The sequence below is a fragment of the Melanostigma gelatinosum genome, assembly GCF_949748355.1.
Source record: "Melanostigma gelatinosum genome assembly, chromosome: 4".
NCBI classification, from domain to species: Eukaryota; Metazoa; Chordata; class Actinopteri; order Perciformes; family Zoarcidae; genus Melanostigma; species Melanostigma gelatinosum.
In genome coordinates, this window is record NC_136637.1 from 11,489,026 (window position 1) to 11,511,522 (window position 22,497).

At 40.1% G+C, this 22,497-nt stretch overlaps 1 protein-coding gene across 3 annotated transcripts in view; it reads left to right on the forward strand.

The window, feature by feature from the left end:
• kank3 (KN motif and ankyrin repeat domains 3) overlaps window positions 1-15,655 on the forward strand; it is a 34,416-nt gene extending 18,761 nt beyond the window's left edge. Inside the window, exons 2-12 of one of the 3 annotated variants that reach the window (XM_079267939.1) lie at window positions 2,837-2,909; window positions 3,608-3,690; window positions 4,242-6,029; window positions 6,790-6,880; window positions 7,903-8,154; window positions 8,394-8,484; window positions 9,470-9,689; window positions 10,196-10,338; window positions 11,476-11,676; window positions 13,068-13,166; window positions 13,794-15,655. In XM_079267939.1, coding sequence (XP_079124065.1) covers window positions 3,654-3,690; window positions 4,242-6,029; window positions 6,790-6,880; window positions 7,903-8,154; window positions 8,394-8,484; window positions 9,470-9,689; window positions 10,196-10,338; window positions 11,476-11,676; window positions 13,068-13,166; window positions 13,794-13,841 — 2,970 coding nt within the window. In that variant the 5' untranslated portion in view covers window positions 2,837-2,909; window positions 3,608-3,653 and the 3' untranslated portion in view covers window positions 13,842-15,655. Of the gene's footprint in view, window positions 1-2,836; window positions 2,910-3,603; window positions 3,691-4,241; window positions 6,030-6,789; window positions 6,881-7,902; window positions 8,155-8,393; window positions 8,485-9,469; window positions 9,690-10,195; window positions 10,339-11,475; window positions 11,677-13,067; window positions 13,167-13,793 lie in introns of those variants that run through there. The other 2 variants (XM_079267938.1, XR_013771947.1) reach the window with 2 other exon arrangements.
• The last annotated feature ends 6,842 nt before the right edge of the window (window positions 15,656-22,497 follow it).

The window sequence follows — 22,497 nt, forward strand, 5'->3', positions numbered from 1 at the left end:
TGTAATTAGTACCAACGTTTGAATTCTGGACATTTTGGGAGCATAAAATGACACTGTACTAGTCCTTCAGCAAATGGAAACAGATGTAGAGTGTTTGGATCACATTGAACAAACTACAAGACGTGTGTTTTTCTACAATATGTTTTGATCTTAAGAGTATTTATTCTGCCTCGTTTCACAGAGACTTTTAGTTGCAGATAGTGCCGGCAGACATAGAAGATTATTGTGTGGCTGCAATGTGAGGAAATGCGACTGTAGTGTTGACTCGTGAGCAGCTGCAGTTTGAAGTTGATTGCAGTGTTACATTAAAACTGAAGGAATGGAATTAAAACTGAATGGAAAATACAGACGTCTAAGGCTGTTTAGTGAGTCTGAAGAACAATGAAATGTATCTGTAGACTATAAAAACACAGTTTAGCGCTTCCTAAATTAAGGTGGTATGCCCACAATGTGTTGTAGCTGTGCATCGTCTCTTTCTGACTGCAGGATCATGTGACTGTGTGTGTGTGTGTGTGTGTGTGTGTGTGTGTGTGTGTGTGTGTGTGTGTGTGTGTGTGTGTGTGTGTGTGTGTGTGTGTGCGCAAGAATACATGCACTGTGTTTCTGTTGCTGAGCACTCAGCACACATGCGTTTATGAGCCTTTTTGTTATTTTGTTTTTGGCTTGTGCAAGTGTTATCATGAACATTGGCACTCAGTGGTGTGTGTGTGTGCGCGTGTGCGTGTGTGTGTGCGTGTGAGACAGAGACTTGACAGAGTGGCTCTCGGCTGGTCAGGACTCGGGGGTGTAGAAAGAAGGAATGCAGCTTCTCCCTGAGGTCTGTAATTTGCTGTCTGTCATCAAATCAGAGAGAAAAACAGAAACACTCGAGGAGTGTGCGTGTGTCTGTGAGAGAGAGAGAGAAAAGAAGAGGGTGAGAAGAGAAATTTGTCATGTGGGAGAGGAGAAGAAACCAAGAGTGAAAAGGAGGAGGTGAGAAAGAAAGAGGAGAAAATAAATATTTAAATGAGAAGAAGGGTAATGAAGAATGAAAGATAGATGATAATGAATCGCAGATAGTGGGCCTTTTATGGGCCTTTTTGTTATCATGCCCATGACAACAACAGCTTAAACGCTGTCAGTTTCGTGCTGTTAAACCAGCGATTCATCCTATAATACAATTCCTGTGTATGGATGGTTAGTCTGCATTATAATTGTAACCTAGAGCTTCCCAAAACCTGAACCGTTAGGAACCCTGTAATGGTGTTTTAACACCAAATGGGAAGGAAACTATTTTGCCTTGCCTAATGCAAGTTTGACTGTGGGATCATTTGTGTTTATTTGCGTCACTTGCGCTCTGCGTGTCGGGGAGGAGGGTGGGGGGGGTCGGAAAACCAAATGCTGCTGTGACAGAACATAACATCTTCCGGAGGGGAAGTTTTGAGGGGTCTCTAAAATTAGAGCACAATTATTTGTCACTTGCAATTGTCACTAAAATGTCTTTTAAAAGCGTACTAATGCTCAGCAGTTTTCATTATTCCCCCTATTTTGCACACTGTTTCTAAACATGCATTTATACACATAGTTATGTCTGGTCTCTGTACACATATCAGGTATCTTCTGAAGAGCTCTGGGTGCTATAGGATAGGTGCATAGGCTCTGCTACTCTCCGATACCCGATCTAGCATTTGAGGTTGTACTGGAGACATCGGAACAGCTCCAAATAACGGGAGAGGGAAACGGGGTAAACTATTTCAGATTTCTGAGCAGAAGAGTGCAGACGAGGTGTTTTAGTTTCATAAACTGAAGCCAGATTTGTCTCAACTTCTACATCTCCTCTCATACTAACCAGGCTGGATTACATGCAGCTAAATTTGCACCGATAAATAGACCATCTTTGAGTCATGCGACTTGTTTATAAACTCTGGTTGGCTTGTATTCGATCCCAAACGAACTCAAAGTCCGGTAAACTACCTCCCTCTGGCTCGACCCAACGTAAACCAAAGGTTTTTGTATAACTCGTGTCTGACTGGCTCAGACGCTGCAGCATCATGTCGGCTGTGGTTTGACCTGAGCGTAGAAACTGACCCTCTGAGGAGAAACAGAGCTGTGGCTGATAGGAAGAGACTGAGCAGAAACGTCATTATCAGCAACAGAAGATTATTTTTCTTTCCACTGCATATTTTAATTGATCTATTCTCCGTAATTAGTCTAGAATATAATTGGTCCGCCGTCTCTCTGAATGTTGTCGTCTTAACCTCGACAGTAAGCTGTCTGTCTGCTGCAGTCTGAGACGACACATGATGCGTGTGCATAGGTTATCAGCAGTCAGTCAGCTAGAAGGACAGCCGGCGTGTTACAACAGCATGTGTTAGGAATGTGCCCGAGGCCGCTGGAAAACACATCCGTATGTGTTTAAAACGAAATGAATCACTTCATGTAGCGAGGTTTTTGTGTGTGTGTGTGTGTGCACTGGGGGGGCAAGTTACTGTATCTGAGACGGTCTTTGAAATATGAAAACACGTACACAGTGCATCTGTAGTTTTGTGTTCATGAATCTTCCTCTCTATTTACACAAATGTGACAAAAGAACACCACAATCCTCCTGAACAGCTTCATTGCTCCTCGGCAAAGATTCTACCGGATTGATTAACTACCATTCTTACACGACATATTCGGTGTTTCGATGGTGGTGGAGTGTTTTGCACGTCAGTCCAAAACCTCCAATACGTGAGTTTAGATCTGGTGAACTGTGAAGGACATAACTCATGATTATATGGTCAATATGCTGTAGTGTTTCCTCTTTGTGCAGCTGCACTGTGATACGTTTCTGATGGTGGATGTGTCTCTCTCTCAGGGCTGAGCGGAGCAGGAAAGAGGGAACCAGACTGAACTCCAGCTGTATGAATCGCTCACTGAGGGGCTGAGAGGTGAACTTCTCTTCAACACATTTGAAGTTCAAACCTGTCATGTTTAAGTTCATGTCGTCCTTCTTTTCTCTGTACTTGGTGTACTGTTATCCAGAAAATGTTCAGTTCAATGGTTTTCCCCACTTGTTGTTACTTTTTACAGGAAGCTTTTGAATATTTACTGTCTGTTTGGAACCAACACAAGAAGAACATTGTTATTATGACTTAACGAAGACCAGCTTTAAACCTTTGTTTATTCTATTGAGACTTTTTGAACTTGAAAGATGATGAATATCAGAGAAAGAAGTTTATGCATCAACTTAAAATTGAATGTTGCAGAATTCTTGTTGTGTAATGTTTGTGTTTAGCTTTGTTGATGATGTTTTACAAGTTGGTCAGTCGCCTTAGTTTCTTTGTGTCTAAATGCACAGACATTATTCCCAAAGGAAACGGTATGTATGTACGTCAGGTTCCAGCAGTCTTGTGGGGACAAGCATCCTGTGGTCTCTCAGTGGAGTTGGATGGTGCGATGCTGTTGTTAATGGAGCAGCTGTCGTGCGGTCTGTGAATAGTGTTGAGCTCTTTGTTGTCGACTTTGTTCTGAGGCGTTTCCCCTGACTGCCAGAAGTTTCTACACACTGAAACTTTAGCTATAGAAATCTGATGATTTATTATTATTATTATGAATAATTATTATTCACTGTGTTCTCTTTAGCCAGGTGTTTATTTGAAGCTGTGTGTGCTGAAAGGTCCCAGTCCTGAAACATGACTCAGTCTGTGCAAGTTAACCCAAAACTGCCTGGTAAGAAACTGTTATTTTTCTGTATTGAAACCTCATATCCCAATTTCTTTTGTTACTGTGAACATATCTAGACTTCTCTTTGAGATGAGGTTGAATGTATTGTTAAAAAAATAAATCAAATGGACTTGTTTTAACCTGCCAGTAGCCTGTTTGTGGAGTTTACCACATTAAGATGTGCTCAGGTGTAAAAACAATGCTGTTTAACCGCAGGAAACAAAATATGTTTGAAATAGTTTGATGTGTATTTAATTTGCTTACATTGTAAAAACAACAGGTCAGACACATCGTCATTCAGTTGGTTGACACGAACACGATTATCTCCAGGCCAGTAGACATGGATGTACTGTAAACAAGGATTTAAAATATTCAAAATACAATAGCTATTCCAGTGATTTATGAGACTGGAAATACATTTAACGCATTTGTTAGACCTCAAGGATCAATGCCTGAAAAACACAAAATGTAAACAGAACTTTTGTGTGCTCCACAGGCCATATTTAAGTAACCGGGATAGAAGCCATATTGTTTGGTCACATGTTCTCTTCTTTCAGATATGGGCTCTCCATTCATCTACTCCAGTCAGGAGGAGGCTGACCAATCAGGCTCCTACTCCGTCCAGACTCCGTATGGTTTCCAGCTGGATCTGGACTTCCTCAAATATGTAGAAGAGATAGAAAGTGGGCACAATCTCCGTCGGGCACCCGTTGGTTCCCGTCGCACTGGCCGAGGTGTCAAACTCTCCCAGAGGAGTATTGGAGGACGTACCAGTGGCTGGACATCCACAGAGTCTCTGTCGTCCCCGGCCAGTGAGGATGGCAGAGCTCCTCCGCCGCCGCCACCACGCAACCGCCTTGGGTCGGCACCCTGCGAGGGGCTCCGTCTTTCCCCTGTGACCCTCATCAGTGTTCCTCCCCTGTCTGCCGGAGCCAAAGTGCCACCTCCTCCACCGCAGCGCAACCCCAGAGTGGAGCGGACTCTTCTTGAAACCAGCCGGCGGCTACAACAGGAACAAACCCACCAGCACCAGAATGGTGGGCGCTTCCAGCTCGCAGATCCTCCAAAAAAGCTCCTACCCTCGCCATCCACTCAGCCGCTGCAGAGTAGCTGGACTAAACCCAGTCCTCAGACCTCTGGGCGCAGCACTCCAGCAGTTGGCACCACAATGACTCCGATCCCACCCAGCCAGCTGCAGACGGTTAGAGAGCAGATGGCTACGGCCTTGAAACAGCTGAAGGAGATGGAAGAGAGGGTAAAGGGTGTTCCTGCGCTTGAGAAAGAGGTGGCCAAGCTTCGTGCAGAGAAAGACACGCTCCTGTTAGCCCTGCAGGAGAAGAAAGAGGCCAAGGAGGTGGCTCAGCAGAAGCAACAGTCCACTGAGTCTTTTACCCAAACCACAGAGATTCTTCAAACTGACCACAGTATCCACAGTCGTTTGACTACACCAATCGCACCTGGACATAAAAGCCTAGGAAAATCTGGTGAGCTGAAAAGGCTGACTGAAAAATTTGAGGGGAAGGAAGGGAAAGCTACAGAACCTTCATCAAAAGTTTCAGTAAAAGCTCCAGAAAAAGTGTCTGTTGAGAAGAAATCAGTGGCTGTTGGGGGTGACTTGCCAATGGACTCTGTTGTTTTCTACTACAGCCAGGGTGTGAAGGACGCTTCTGAGGGCACCGAGGTAAATGTTTGTGATAAAGGCACAGGAATAGAGGCCCCTGTGGTTCAAGAGGCAGGAGTACAGGTCAGTGTGGAGACAAAAGAGGCTGAAGTTTGGGTTATGGAGTCACTACTTGGGCTGACCAGCGAAGCACAGCGGGAGATTGATACCTTACAGGACACCATTAAATTCCAGCAAGAGTCCATTGTGGCGCTAGAGGAGCGATTGAGTGTGGCCGACAAAGACATGGGGATCCTTAGAGCCCAGATGGAGGAGAAAACCTCTAAAGTCACATTTGAGAAGGGGGTTCTTGCCAAACCAGACATGGTGAATGCCCAGGTAGAGACATTGACTGCTGCATTAAAACATGCTGCGGTTTCGTGCCGTCCTGAGGTGAACGATGCATGTGTAGGGGAGAACTTAGCAGCAGATAAGATCGAGCAATTCACCCAGACCGACGCTGTAGCGATGACAGCGGAGCCAGCACCTGTTGCAGTGATCAGCACTGGGTGCCAATGGGAGAACTTGTTTGAGGAAAAGATGGAGCAAAAAGTTACCGTTCTGAAGAAGAGACAGATGACCATCGCTGAATACAAGGTCTCGCCAGAAGAGGAGGTGGTCAGTATGGCTGAGAAGAAAGAGGAAGACCAAGGAGAGAAGACTGCAGCCAGCAACACCAAGACAGGTGAGAACTTCAAGGTATTTAGCTTCATCGTAGGGTCGAACTTCATTTGGGTGAGGACATCAAATCAAAATGCATCAAATGTAGAATTCTTTGTCTTTATAACATTGGTGCAAAAATGTAACGAATCATTAGTAAGTGCATCCAAGAGAACATAATTTAATATTCATAACAAGTAGAGCATAATGGAGAGATTTAATAATATCAAATAAGTTCCTTGAAACGTCTAACTGAGTAAAACTACAGACGTAATCTGTGTAATCTGGTACTAATTTAAAGGGGAATGGGAATAGGCTTGAAATAACAGTCATTTAAAACCAAGTCATTTTATAAGTCATTGTTTTAAGTGGACACTTGTGCGCTGAATTGGCTGTTTGGCTGCATGTTGGCAAGCTCACATTTCTTGCACAACCTGATTTCTTGTGCACTGGCTGAAAGACTCACTATGTGACACTATTATGTATTTAAGTGTACCAATTTTTAAAAAAAGATCTCCTTTTTCCCCCCAATATAAAGTTACAAATTACATTGTTCTTTCCATGAAATTAACTATTCAGAAATTGCAGAAAATAAAGCATTGCCCACACCGATATGAAATATATTTACTGAAATTATAAAAACAAAAAAGGCAAATTGTACCACTAGAAAGACAAAAATTAGGTATTTTTAAGAGATGCTCAATCCTCCAGCAATGGACTTACAACTCATGATCTGATTATGCATTTCTCTTTATTTGATCCATCGGCTTCCTTTATGGTAACAGGTATGCTGAAATCAATCATGAAGAGGAAGGACGGGAGTAACTCAGGCGAGAAGAAGAAGAGCCTGCAGTTTGTTGGCATTCTGAATGGAGGGTGGGTAACATGAAACCGTATTTTATGTTTTACCACAGTAAAAATTAAATAAGAGTGACAGATGGTCTAGACCAGTGGTTCTCAACTGGTCTGGCTGCGGGACCCACCATCACCCCTTAATGGCAAGCCGGGACCCACTACCCAAATTATATATACATATAAATATATATATAATTTGGGTATATCTATATTCAAGAAGTCTAGTAGTAGTAACGTCTCTGTGTAGTAAACAACTGTCAAATCAAATAAAGAAAGTACACCATCAATTATATTTTAACAAATATTATTCTCATTTTTCAAATTTAACTGGATGGATTATGAGTACATAGAAATACATGAATACATGTTCTTCTCATTTCAAGTAAAATAACAGCTGGATTAAAAAATAAATTACGTAACGAAATTCAATTTAGAAAACTTATTTTCACTGAATTACGCTGCAGCTTTAAATTCAGTTCATTCAGTGTGAAGTGAAAAAGCCACAACATTATATTTTTCTCATCTTCTAAAAAGAGAAATTAGTGTTTGGAGAATTCACCTCTATGAGTCTGTCCAGTCAGAGTAATGACTCTGGTCTCTCTGGACATTTCTCTCTTTTGGAGATCGTCCTATGATTTGACTTTCACAACTCTCACTTCAATAGTCCTGCTCTGTCTCTGTATCCTCGTCTCTCCCCGTGTGTCACGGTGTTTGTACATCTCACTCAAGTCAGGAAACTTGTCAGAATACTCATATATATTCACGTGATGTGATTCACAACGCATTGGTCGGTGTTTTTCTGAATAATTCCGCTGCATAAAAAAAATGTCCTTCAAAATAAAATCACAACTTTTTTAAAAATGTTTTATTTTTGTCAGGCAAAGGCCCGCGACCCACTGAAAACGGGTCCCACCAGTTGAGAATCACTGGTCTAGACTAGGTTGTAAATAACACTTTGTCCAGATCACAAGTACAAGACACAAAAGCCTTTTCACTCACCAAACCGCAGTGTTGTTTTCCAAAAAAACATTTGTGTCTCCCAGGTATGAATCTACATCCAGTGAAGAAGAGGAAGAAGAGGAGGAGGAAGAAGAAGAAGCTGAAGAAGAGGAGGAGGAAGATGGGAGTTCTTCTGGAGAAAGTGGAGAAGGCGAGTGCTTGGACAGCACAGAGGATGAGGCAGCTCTGGAGGACGAAACATCAGAGGAGGAACGAAACATCAACCTGGACGAGAGCGACACTGATGAGGAAACCCTGAGAGCCACAAGTTATTCATGTGAAGCTGTGAAAGAGAAGTATGTTGTCACTGAAAGTACGGAATAATACGAAGCGATGAATTCGGTTTCAGAGCTCCTGATTAAAAAGCGTAGTGCTGTAAATGTGAATGCTACCAAATCATGTTGGATGACAAAGAGCAAGTCTCCTCATTGAAACACATACATTTGTAATGCAGGGAAAGATAAACTATGTACAGAAAGAAGTAAATTGTTTTTACATTTTAAATGTTTTCAGTTCATTTTTGTGTGTGTTGCAGATTTGAGCTGAGCTCAAAAATGCGTGAAGCGTGCCTGATTCTGAAGAACCACCTGAACGATGACATCAAAACACTGAAGAGTAAGGAAGTGGTGCGTCCCTGCATGCTTCTTCAAACCATTTATCACCGTTACACATTTAACTTCACTTCATTGTTGGAATTATGCAGAATTGTAATTAGTTAAAGTTGATGAACGCTGTATTGTAAAGGTATATATTTGGCACGAGCAAACATTAATTATGAACAGTATGAGCTTCATTTAACAATAACAAGTGTGTAGAATGAGAAAAGGCTCATGAACGGGTTCATGTTGAGTTTAACTCAACGATCCACGGCTTCCCTTTAAACTTCTATAAGCTTCTACGTTGACTTTGCCAAAATACACCGTTCACACAATTGTTTTTAATTTCACCAAATCATGAGAAAAGGTGTGTGAGAAACGAGCGGTAGTGGTGGTGGAAGACGTATTTAAATCTTTTACTAATGTAAAAGAAGCAATACCACAGTTTAAAAATACTCTTAGTCCTGTACTCAAACTTTTTACGAGAGTAAAAGTATTAGCTTCAAAATGTACTTAAAGTACCAAAAGTAAAAGTACTTATAATGTACAATGGCTAAATATTGGATGATAATTATTGATGCATTAATGCGATCATCACTGACACAGTAAAGGTGAAGCTCATTTAACTACTTTCTGTACTGCCGGGTAGTAGCAGTATATATAAGATCAGTATGATCTTAACCGATAATAAAACGTCATAGTTTGATTTGATTTATACTTTGTAATATTAATCTCAATATGAAAAAAATAACTAAAGTAATCGAATAAATTTGTAAAATCGTTACATTTTTGCCTCTAAAATGTGATAAAGTAGAAGCATGACGCAGGATTAAATTAAAAATAATCAAGTACAAGTACTTCATATTTGTACTTTAGCACACTGCTTGACTAAATGTATTTCGGTAATTTCAAGCACTGAGTAAAACACAGCGTCATTACTTTCTACCTACAGATGCTGTGTATGTGTGTAATGTATACTTATAGATAATATATTACTTCCCCCTCTCGCCTTCAGCTCTCCAGCACCCACACCGTCCAGCTGGAGTGGTTCCGTATCTCCAGCGCCAAGACGGCTCAATCTCCCCGGGTGTCGGACTACCTGATGGCGTTCTCCGAGGTGTCGTCAGCGCTGCTGGAGCATGTAGTCAACATGACCGACGGCAACGGCAACACAGCTCTCCACTACAGCGTCTCCCACTCAAACTTCGGCGTGGTGGGGCTGCTGCTGGACACAGGTCAGGGACCTTCTGAAACGAATACACTCTACACGATAGAAGGTCTTATCCAGTCAATAATCCGACCAGTTATTAGAGAGAGGTCCAACGACAGACCCCAGGTCTGCGAGTCAGTGGAAAGAAGGGAAGGATGCCCATTGGTGGTCTCTTTTTATTTTTACCAGATGTATAAACGGTGACATTTCTTTGCTCAAGACTATAAATATTGTTCACGTCAGATTAAAAACTAGCTAAATAGTCTTTCTGGTAGTGTGTTGTGTACTGTTGGAGAAGCTAACATGTATATAAGCCCGATGAAACAGATTGTAACATATAATATCTTCTGGAACAGAGCAGACTGTCGTGTTATACTGCATTAGTTTTAGCGAGCTGTACCTCCCTGGTTAACTGGCAACGTAGTGTGAGTATGTGTGCATTTATATGTAAGTAGCGATGTGTTCTGTATAGCTATGTGCACTTGCATGTATGCCTAACTGCGCGGTAATAAAAGCATGTGCCCCCTGCAGGTATGTCCTGTGTGGATAAGCAGAACAAGGCGGGCTACACGGCCATCATGCTGGCTGCTCTCTCTACTGTGAAGGAGGAGGAGGACATGGCTGTGGTCAAGAGGCTCTTCAGTCAGGGCAATGTCAACGCCAAGGCCAGCCAGGCAAGTCATCATCAGCTTGTAGCCACTTTCTGTTCCTCCTCCTTCAATGTTCCCACAGTTATTTTACTGAAGTCATTCCTCTCATGTGCGGGTCTTGAATATGCGTGTTCACGTTTAACAGCTGAAAGACTTGTGGCACAACATCATTTTTAAAGATAGTTTTGTACTTAAAAAGGTATCACCTGAGAAGTGTGAGTGACAAACGTGTGTGCAAAAACAAGAACACAGAGACTTACTGCGAGTCTGTAGTCAGCTCCAACAGCCTGAAGCATTTCATCACTTAAGACTCAATCCTGACTCAGCTGGCGTTGTTGAAGTTGAACCTATTTAAACCGTGAATGTCAAAACATTCATTATAAAACCAAACATCGGATTGAGTCTACACATTACAGCCAAATAAGAAGGAGTGTAAGTGAGGTGAATGAGTCACTGATTTGCTGTTACTAGCATTACATTGGATGGAGTTGAATTTTTACAGAATTCCTTTGTTGAATCTAAACTTTGCTTTTCCCCCCAACTGGTTTACAGTGTGTCAACGAAGCTCAATGTGACTTAATCTTTTTTTAGGTAAGGCAAAACAGAAACCAGGTTTTGAATGAATGTCTCCTTGATTCCCACTTGCTAGTTTGAGCGAAGGTAAAAAAAAAAAAGAAAACTGTGTTCTGGGGATAAAAGCCGTCTTTGTTCCCTGTTTACTTCAACAGGGGAAGTGCTAAAAGACTGTGTCCTGTGTGGTAAGGAAGTTCTTTATTCAGAGCCAGATGAGTAATTGGTTGCAGGTTGGATTGCGTTCGAGAAATGTGTCGTGACACATTCGTGAGAATCTGTTGCCTTTGAAGTGGTTTTATCTCTTTGCTTGATCTAATCGGGTTGTGTGTTGTTTGTGTTTTCAACACAGCGCCTGACAGGCTCTCACATTGCCAAGTCATAGGACTCTGGATTCATATCCAGTGATGCTATAAATTCAATTACTGGCGCTTGTTATTGTTGCTGTGGGGAACAGAACACAAGGCACAATATTTTTCAAGCTGTAAATGGTGTAATTTTGTCATCACTTAATAAATAGGCTATGCATTAAGACGAGCTCTGCAATACGGTATTCTCTTAAGAAGAAATTCCATTCTGTACCTTTTGCAGGCGGGCCAGACAGCGCTGATGCTAGCTGTTAGCCATGGTCGGCAGGAGATGGTGCGGGCGCTGCTGGAGTGTGGCGCTGACGTTAACGTGCAGGACGACGAGGGATCCACAGCTCTGATGTGTGCCAGCGAACATGGCCGTGCTGAGATTGTCAAACTACTCCTGGAACAGCCTGGTTGCGACATATCCATTGTTGATAATGTAAGGCATTTACATTTAGCTGATGCACACATTGAGGACACCTTTCAGTAACCTACACTGAGCTGACAGAGGAGGCCAACTGTTGTCTGCTGAAACCATCTGAGCACGTTGTCGTCTGGGATTCAGCTTAATCTGTGCCCAGGAAACGGCTCCTCGTGGGAAATTGGTCTCTGCAGTTTCCTTGTTGCATCTTTTTCTGCCTCTTTTCTTATGTGTGTGTCTTCATTAACAAGATCGGCTGAGAGCTAAAGAGACGCGATCAGATTCATTTCAGCTTCCTTTGGCTTAAAGCAGTGCTGTATACAGGAAACACAGTCACTGGGCTACTCACAAGCCCCGAGGGATGAATTAAAAACCCACAACTCTATTCACAACTGCAGATTTGCAAAAATCCTAAATGATTACTTTTAAACTCTGAAGGATCCAGACGTTGCAAGATGTATCATTTTGTCAACTAATTGACTTAAATTACTCACCAAATGTATCAAATTGTTGGAGAGTAAGTGCATCAGTGTGTCACTGGGAACATTCCCTTTTCTCAAACTGCCGAAATCTTACCCTGAACCGAAGGTCTTGTCATAGCTGCTTGTGCCATTTCTCGCTTCATTTTGTGTTAACCTGCACAGCCGTGTGTTTCAAAGTGATTTCACAGAGGACCGGTCTGAATGCTTGAAGAGAGGCCAGGCAGACTGACATTTGAGCATTCACATCTGTGCCATGAATGAGTCGACCATTCAACGCAGGCAGCTCCTGGATTGTGTTTCAGTGCAGCACAGCTGGATTGGGGCATGGAAAACATTTGGGAAAGCCCCCATCTCCGCTGTACTGAAAACACAAAAACAGCATGACAAACCATGACTGTAAGGAACAGTGGAGTTAGATGTACAAAGATTTTCATTTCATGCATTCTTCTAACTAGAGGTGTAAGGCTATACAACTTTTGGTTCAGTATTATATAAATTAAATGATTTATGTTGGCTTAATACTGTCTAAATATGTCTACGTGTTTGATGTGTGGAACATGAATGCCAAAGTGTGAGAGTTCTACCACAACAGCTCGTTAGCTAGAACATGCTGGATGGGTTAGTTAGGGTGAGTCTCCCTTCCATTACATCAAAGAAATGCTGAGGCTGCAGGATGAATGGATGTTGGGGTTGTTTACAGGCCAATCTTGACTTTACTGAGGGGAATGAATGAGCCCCAACATCCATCACAAGAGTGATGGAACTCATCAAGACGGAGAAGTCTTGAAAAAGGAACAACCGTGTGAAATGTGGATCACAGGGTCAATCTCAGACTGTTACGTTTTCTATTCTCTCATGTTTTAGGGGTCAATAAACTCACTTTTACTCTCTGCTACATCTGTTTCTCCCTCTCTCTTCCGCCTGTAGGATGGCAGCAATGCTCTGTCCATCGCACTGGAGGCGTCTCACAACGACACAGCTGTGCTGCTCTACGCCCATATGAACTATGCTAAGACCCTTCCTGTGGTGAGTCCTCCTTCCCACACGCCTCCTCCTCTGTGGAGATGGGGTAGTCACACGGGTAACGGAACTAAAAAACAACAACAATGTTACAGCATTATGTAGAGTTCATGTGTGGCCGTTATTTAAGCAATATGCAAAGTTCCCTTTGGTTTTTAATGTTGAGTCAAGAGTGAACTGTTTAGCTGGCAGTTTAATTCTTTGGTTTCACAAGCTGAAAGGTTAAAAAGCTGTTGTAAAAATGTAAGCAGGCTGAAGTCTGTGCAGGTCACACTCACAACATAACGGTATCGTGAGCAATGTCTGTTTCATTTAAAGTGGGTCAGGTCAGTTCCTCAGCAGCACTCCAGGCTTTGGGTGTGGGCATCACTGACTGAAGGGGCACTGCTGCCCCCTATAGGTGCTATCAAGCTCCCGTGGATTATGTTTTCTGAATAATTCAATGATTACTTTATAACAAAAACTAAAAATTTAAATACAATTTATGTTTAAAAAAAATATTAACAAACCAATAAAAGTCAACAATGAAGGAGCCTTTCCATTAATATGTAATGCTCTGAACCCTTTGAACTATTCAAAAAATATAATCCCTTGCAGAATAATGAATTATTTTATGTGTTTGATGTCTTTCAGGGGAGTCCGAGCCCCACCAGCTCCCACAAGTCCTGGCCGTCAGACTGAAAGAATCATGGCCGCTAATGTAGACCGACAGACCAGCAACATAACTGGATCCGAGCTGTGAAAAGCTCCACTGGAATTTACTAAAACATACATGTATTTATATATTGCCGTATGTCCTGCATTTTATAAGTATTGTTAATATGAGAATATTATTTTTCCATAAAAGTCGTTAATGGTTATATAATATACTTGACTAATAAGAGCGCCTAGCATATCTATATGAGGTCTCCAACGCTTGTCTTTTTTCTGTTACAGGAGATGAGACCATTGCATTAATTATTTGCACTCCACTAATATTTTTACTGTTAAGAGCAACACACACCGGTAGGATATGATGCACATAAACAAACAACATAATTCAACCATCATTTTCCATGTACACACTGACATCACAATACATGACTGTCTTGTAGTAAATCTTAAAGTAAAATGTCGCTGCTGTAGAAAATGTATCCTATAGGCTCCCTAGTTAGGTTCTGACTCCCGTCTGAAGTCCGTTGTGTACTTTAGACGTCACATGACACGACGACACAGCCGGTGTGTGGTGCCCTCTGCTCGTTCTGTCCTGCCACCTTCATAGTCTGCACATTTTATGTTCATATGAATATATATATATATATATATATACATAAAATCATGTCTGAAATAAACATTTACATACAAGTTCATGGAAAGTAGTTGTTTCTGCAAACATAAACATGTTTTCAACGATAAACTGTTGTTTGCACAAAGTGAAGGTGGCGTTCACAAAGACCATCTTCAACAGTGAAATCTCTCTTGTAAACCTTATGCACTGGATAATTGAGTTAGTTTGGGTTTGCTACATTTCTCTACTAGCATTTGCAATTCAAACTCAGTGTTTAGCAAGCTAACATGGCGGTATGCTTATTGTGAATTGATCGTAACATTACATTCCTACCTTGGCTGAACAGAGGGACACGTGAATCCTGAAGTCACTGCATCTGAAAACACAGACAATTCAAGTTAATTATTACAAAAGATGAACTACGTAAGATTGCTACGTCTGTAGAAAAACTAAAAGATGAGTAAACACAATCTTGTAAAGCAATTACAGGATTTGTTAGTGGCTATGTCGTCTCAAAAAGCAATACTATTTTATAGTGTGCTGAACATTATACATCCTAATAGACACGAAATGGATGAAGCAAGTTATTTTCTGGAAAGGGTTTGTAAAGAAGTATACAGATCTTTTACTTGAAATAGCTTTAGCATCAATATATAATGTAACAAAAGTAAAAGAATAATGAATATCATATTGTTGAATTATAATTATTGATGCTTAATGTGTATCTCACACAGAAGCTTGTGCATTTATCACAGAGGATAGATTTTGATTGATGTTGTATTCATGTTTTGGATCTACAAAGTAGATCAGTTGTGCCATGCTTGTAAAGTTTAGTACAAGGTAATAAATAAGTTCAGTTTATTATAATATGCATGGAAATGTTCTAATTATCAGACAGCTGTTACTTTAGCACTTTATTTAGATTTGAACACATTTGCAACACAATCAATTTGCAAACATATTTACAATATACAGTACTTTACACAAATATTTTACAAATATTTAAATACATAACATGCTTTACAGTATACATGCATATATATCTGTTTGGGTTGTTGGTCAATGATTGAAGCTGCAATCCTGAAAGAATTAAACTGGGTGTGAAAGTTTCAATAAAGTGTCCTTGGTCTTATCAGTATAAAAGACCCCATGAGGGTGTCTGGTGACAGTCACAAGTAATATCCAGAAAGTGAGCATCAATCCATTATTTGGCTGTTTTGAGTTCATCTAGGGCAGGGGTACTCAACTAAAATTCCAAAAGGTCCAGATTGAGAAAATCTCCTCGGGCAAAGGTCCGAAACATTACAATTATATATATATATATATATATAAAAAAAAAATTGTAATGTTTCGGACCTTTGCTTTATATATATATATATATATATATATATATATATATATATATATATATATATATATATATATATATATATATATATATATATATATATATATATATATATATATATATATATATATATATATATATATATATATATATATATATATATATATATATATATATATATATATATATATATATATATATAAAAAAAAAATTGTAATGTTTCGGACCTTTGCTTTATATATATATCTATATATATATATCTATATATATATATATCTATATATATATATCTATATATATATATATATATATATATATATATATATATCTATATATATATCTCTATCTATCTATGTATCTATCTATCTATATATATATATATATATGCGCGTTATCTCGTCTCCTCCCCCTTCACCCTCCCCCTCACAGATGTTGTCGGCCACTTCACCCACCAAGGCCAGGTTCCCAGCCTTTTCGTGGGAACAGGGTTAGGCTGGTATATGCAGGTTTAAGTGAGACAAGTTACAACTAAAGGAACCACATGATAAATTTCCACCACAATATGTATAATTCCAAAACATATATATGTTTTGGGTCCGGATGCAATTGCGTCTGGGTCCGGACCCGGTCCGCAGTCCGCCAGTTGGGGACCCCTGGTTTAGAGCATAGCTAATTGAAAATTAGTTTCGAAAGTCATTGTTACTGAAGAACGACTCTATCTGCCTCATTCAGTGATTCATAGGTCCAGTTTTTTTTAAAACTTATTTCCCCTGTAAATATTCAGCTCACGCTTCGTGTCTAAACAATGTTACATCTCACTCCTGAGTTGTTTTGCCTTCAAGACAAATTACTGGGCCAGTGATTTTAAAACTGGTGGACATCTGTAATAAAACGAGCAGAAAACATAATGTGTTCTATTTTATATTCTGTTCTTTAAGAGTTGTGAGCTAGATACATGCTGAGTGGGACATTTTTTAATTGAAAAATAAACCTGCCGTTTGACTTACTTTCGTGTTTCGATCCTTATTCCTAATACTATTATGTCCAATAAATGTACATTTCTGGCCACCACGTTTGTACAATGCTTCATCCAGGATAGTCCAGGGCAATACGTTAGCCATCTGCTGAATCTCATTCAACTTCATTTCACTGCTCAACGGCTTCAAAAGCATGTTGAGGCTTGCATGGGAGTGGGAGGTGTTCCAAGAACTCAGGACGTCTTCTGTGACCTCAAATCAAAGCATGGGATGTATTTCAACTCAAATCACAGGATCAGTCAAATGCTGTTCTGAGGAATTCAATGCAAGGGAATCTGAAATAGATTTCTGCGGTGGTTTTATTCCTCGTCAGTGAGGATAGTTTAAGCCTACGGTACTCAAGAGCTCAAATTTGAAAATGTTCACATGTAATCATTTTCTGCATGGTGTCTTGAGGCTTCAGTGATGCCGTAGCCTGAAGGCCCCACATCAGGGTATAAAGAACAGGGGACGTGCTCTCTGAGGCCACACTTGGCCTATTACATTGTATCCTGCAGTATCGTTCACTGAAAGTAGAGTTAAGAGGCAGAATGGAGTATCAAAATGCTTCAGAGATGAACGGAGGAGTTGACAGGAACCTGAACGCATGCAAACTTAATAGTTTGTGCAGAGAAAAGATGGACTTCAAGGACACTGTAGACCAGGGGTGTCAAACTCATTTCCACTCTGGGCCACATCAGCATCACGGTCGCCCTCAAAGGGCCGGTTGTAAATGTAAGACTGTATCACTAACTTCTCCTAACATATTGGTCAATAACTCAATCTGCATTTGATTATTGTTTATTTAAGTGTAAAAATATTGTACATGCAGTTATATAAATGAAAAATTATATTTAAACACATTTCTGTTATTATAACATAAATCATTTTAATTGAGGGTTAAGAAACCCACATGACTCTATCAAAGATCAAACTATTAAAGAAAATAACAAAGACAAATATCAATATGCAACACGGAAACACAAAGCCTGTGTTAACCGTTCCTGCTACAGCTTCCAGACCGCGGTCGGGAGGCTTTGGTTTGCCTCCAGGGTGGAAATTGATGCACACTTTAGGGTTAAACTGTACATTTACTACTACTAGACAATTTTACGTTACTCTGACATCTGTGTTCAAGATATCCTTTGAGAGACTGGTGTTGTCCTGAAGAACATCACAGCACCCTTGCTGGACCCCCTGTGGTTTTCCTACAGGTCTGTGCTCTCCAACCAGGACTTATACACCTCCAGAGTCAGGAAGCATCACTGCAGACCCTTCACACCCGGGACGCAACCTGTTCCAACTTCTAGCCTCTGGGAGGCGCTACAGAACACCGTTAGCCAGAGCAACCAAACATAAGAACAGTTTCTTCCCACTCGGATGAACTCCTATCGGTCATATACCTTCAATAACCCTGTAACAGCAAAATATCCACTGCTGCCTTCACAGATTAGAATTTTACGCACAATTTGTTATTAATATGTAGGTTTCATGTCACTATCAATATAAATCCTCCACACTATATATAGTATAGAGACATATTTACATGTACAGACTGTACATAATCATCCAGTCTATTTACATCCATTCAGTTTTTATTTCTTTGCACTATCATTTGTGTTTACAACTTCCAGAACACTTTGCTGGTATATAGATGTATTATTTCTTATATTATTGCTGGTACTTATGAACATAACAATCCTGTCTATTCTTTACCTTTATCTGTCCAGCTTTGCTGTCCTTGTCCCTTGCTGTTATTTCTTCTAAACACACTGCTGCACGTGTAGGGGAGACTCTCTGCAATAAATCAAGATACACATTATCGGCACCGCTCTGTCATCATCTTGCTTCATAAGCCACAAATATAATAATATAATAGCAGGCGCGACGGGAGCGCAACCTCCCAAGCACCCTGGATAAAAAGGGTGAAAGCGGCAATACTGGCGTTTTCTACGCATGTTTAAACACAACATGTGAACAGCCCCTAATTGTGGAATCCAAACATTTTGCAAAATGTAATTTAAAAATATACATAAAGCTATTCTTATTTGCTAATCCTTATTCTTTATGTTTAAAAAGAACAATGTCTTTGTTATTCTAGATGGTATTTCATGCTGTCAATCAATGATAGCAGTGGTAGAAAAATATATAATCACTGCACTGAGATCTTACAGTACCGGTATTTTGTTTTTGCAAAGGATCATAGTTTAATAAGTGTCGACACAGTTAAGCAACCAATCACTAAATTTAAATTACTATCCCAAGAATCACTGAAAAATCATATACAACACAAATCACATCAAAACAGAGACATCAACAAATAAAACCAAAACATCCATTTTTAAAATGCCCCGGTCACCTCACCTTTAAAAGGTAAAGCATGCAGGTTTTTGGAGGGATTCATCAGTGCATTTATTCTCTATTGTATTCAATCTGCACAGTTATACAAGCTGTTTCTGACGGACTGGTACAATGAAATGTTGGTGCACACCATGTCATCATATCATGCAACTGAAAGACACACGTCTAATGTATTCACATGCTTGCGAAGAAGAATATGAGAGACACTGTGTCTAACCTCTTTACATCTAGTTATCATGCCATTAAATGTGATTCCGTAGTCACCAACGTATTGGGGGCATTCACTCCACAGCTGTTTGAGACAAGCACTGCACACAATCAAATCATCTGTAAACAAAATCAGTAATTATGAGATTACCAAAGACACGATCTGTTTTAAATGTAGATGAGAAGTATGATCTCTGAACAAGTAAAACATAACTCATGTAAGGTAAGGTATACTGCCATTACAAACTGAACTGCAAGATCCATCGTGGACGGAGATGAGAGGATCTTTTGAGCTAATTAAGGTGGAAAATGAAATTAATTTCATTCTCTAGTTTCCCCTGCTGCAAATATCGTTTAAAAATGGGCAAGAGCCAAAATAGATTAGAAATGAGGCTGGAGCTTTCAATGTTATGCAAAAGTATCATTTTAATGATATTTTTGTGATTTCAGAATTTAATGTTTGAACAGAAGAAAAAAAACAGTTTACATTTATGGAAACAAAAAGGTAAGATACAGCATAAACCCATCTAACCTGCATTGATACAAGAACTGTATATTTAGGAACTTCTTGCATTATATGAAGGAAGTTAACATGGCAATTACAATAATGCCATTTTTTTCCTGGGCTCAATAATATCACTTTTAGGGATCCTCTTAAAGCCTTTTGCATGAGTATTTGCCATGGCCTCAAAATAAATGTTATTAGTTTATCGGAAGAATTAGCGATACAGACGGTATAAAAAAAGCTTATTAATACCAAAGATAATAATGTATGATGGATATTTTTTCTTAAAACATATAACATAGGGTAAAAAAAAAAGCATACACCAGCAAATGAATTATAGGCAGCATTCATTAAAAACAAATGTCTTTTATCTTTGCTCAGTTATAATTTGTAAATGTTTTACTGCAAGGACCTCATTTATTACAGCAGAACCTGTAAGTATAAGATCACTAGAAATAGAGAAATAAATTCACCTAAATAACAAGATATTTAACAAACTGTATGTGCTTCAATTTGTCCAGAGAACAAAAATACAGTGCAATCACAACCTAAAGCTGTATTTTATAAATATCAGCATTTTAGCAAGATCAACAGAAGATGACACGTTTCCTCTCGTCTGTCCGTTTGTAACTGTTCTGACTGGGATCTCATGGAGGGAGTTGGGGTGGTGGGGGACTGTGTCTGCTGTTTTGTCTATGGTGCCGTAACATCTTTTTTAACCAGTTACTTCCACACCACTTCTTTCATTATGCTGATCTGTGAAGTGGAACGTAACGCTGGCTGAGTTGAGAGGTCAGGGGCTCCCGCTGCCTAGATACATACAGTCTAATATTAGAACATTTCCTTGATTTGTTAGCAGCATCTCTGCTGACTCCTGAGCACATGGCAACAGGCCGGCCAATAGGATTTCAGGAGACCACCAAGCCTCTCGCTCTGTATAGCAACAGTGGCATCCTTCCCTTATTTATTTATATCGGAGTTTTTTTTTCCCACCGACTCATTTTCATGCTTCTGTCCCCCCACTGTGCAGCCCCACTGTGCTCTCAAACTGTGAAAAAGAGTTACGGTGCGAAGAGTAGAGCTGCTTTTACCTTTTGCCTTTCCTTTACTTGCACAAGCTGTAAAACTGACATTTTTATCGATCTCTTTCATATATTTGAATCGTTTTTTTTATACTGCACCCCACAGATGAGTGGACTTTTTTTTCTGTGCATTGCATGTAAAAAGTGGGAAATGTCATGGAAAAGGCTTGGTTTTCATGAAGAGTATCGTTGACGAGGAGAGGAAATACCCAGAGGAATGGCACAGTGGGAAAATGTGGCACTCAGAAGGGATGGACAACAACCAAGTGGAGAGGATCTTTAAAAGATGGAGGACACAGGCAGAGAGACAGTACGGGTTGGGAGGAGAGGGGGGGGGGGGTAGAGGGACATTGGATGGCGTGAGGACCGAGGCCGGTGGTTGGTTTGATCTGAGCCACGTGTGCGTCCGGCTACGTCTCTTCGCCCCTTCATGGATGTCGATGAAACGTTGGCTTCCCCTGCCGCCCGGTCCCTTCTGTCTTGGCCCAGGTAGGTGCGTACAGTCCCGTCCTGCTGAGTTTCCTCATGATGATTCATTTTTCAGGCTGTTCTGATTTTATCTACACCAGAAGTTGCCATTTTGAAAGTTCCGTGCATGCTCAGCCTTCGTATCTCTTCGTCATTCCGAGCTTAGATACGGGACGATGGAAAGCTTGAAGGCGTTGGGGGGGAAATATGGCGGATATAAGCCGCCCCGTTTTTTGTGATGCAACACTGATCGATAACGGAATACGACCGAATATTTGACCAAAACACGTTCAGAAGAAAATTGACGATTTTAATTGCCTGACAAAGTATGTGACATTTTCAAAACAGCGCTTTAAAATACAACATACGCAAAGTGATTTTTAGGACTCCAAGTTTGCTTCTCACGGCTGGTTTTCCTTATGGATCCACCAATCCAACAATAATGCATGAGCCTCGCAAACATCATTTACTTTGTTTTGATTAGGTCATCGTTAAAGCACGTCCTAGTTTGGGACGGCATGTTTTTCACACTTACAAACATAGAAAGAAATGTTGGTATTAATCTCAAAAAAGGTTATGAATTTAAGAAAGTATAAAAACATTAGAAAATTGTCTTATGTGATAAAGATCACAGGACTTCGTCTAAATTAAGTTTAGTATCTTGCATCATCTCAACAGGATTGGGACACAATGTCCCGATCCACGAAGACTTCATGGCTGCGTACCAATGGAAGTATTTCGATAGACGCCATTTCCAACGCTTTGACTTTTGATCTGCAATATTTCATCACTTTGTAAATTTGGATACTATACTACACTACACTATATATCCTTCTTTTGTAGGAACAGAACACATTCTAAGTCAGTACAAATAAAGTAAATTTGAGTTGTCACATAATCAGGAATTTTCACGATTTTTCGATACCTCTGAAAATAGATGCTGAGAAGCATCAGTTGAACAGATTTAGTAAATGAGAAAAAGGATTTAGCACAAGAAGTTAAATGCGGTTACTGTGTAGGTAAGCAACTATGACCTATTGTGATGGGATCCGATCAATCACGGTAAGAAAATAATCTGATCTT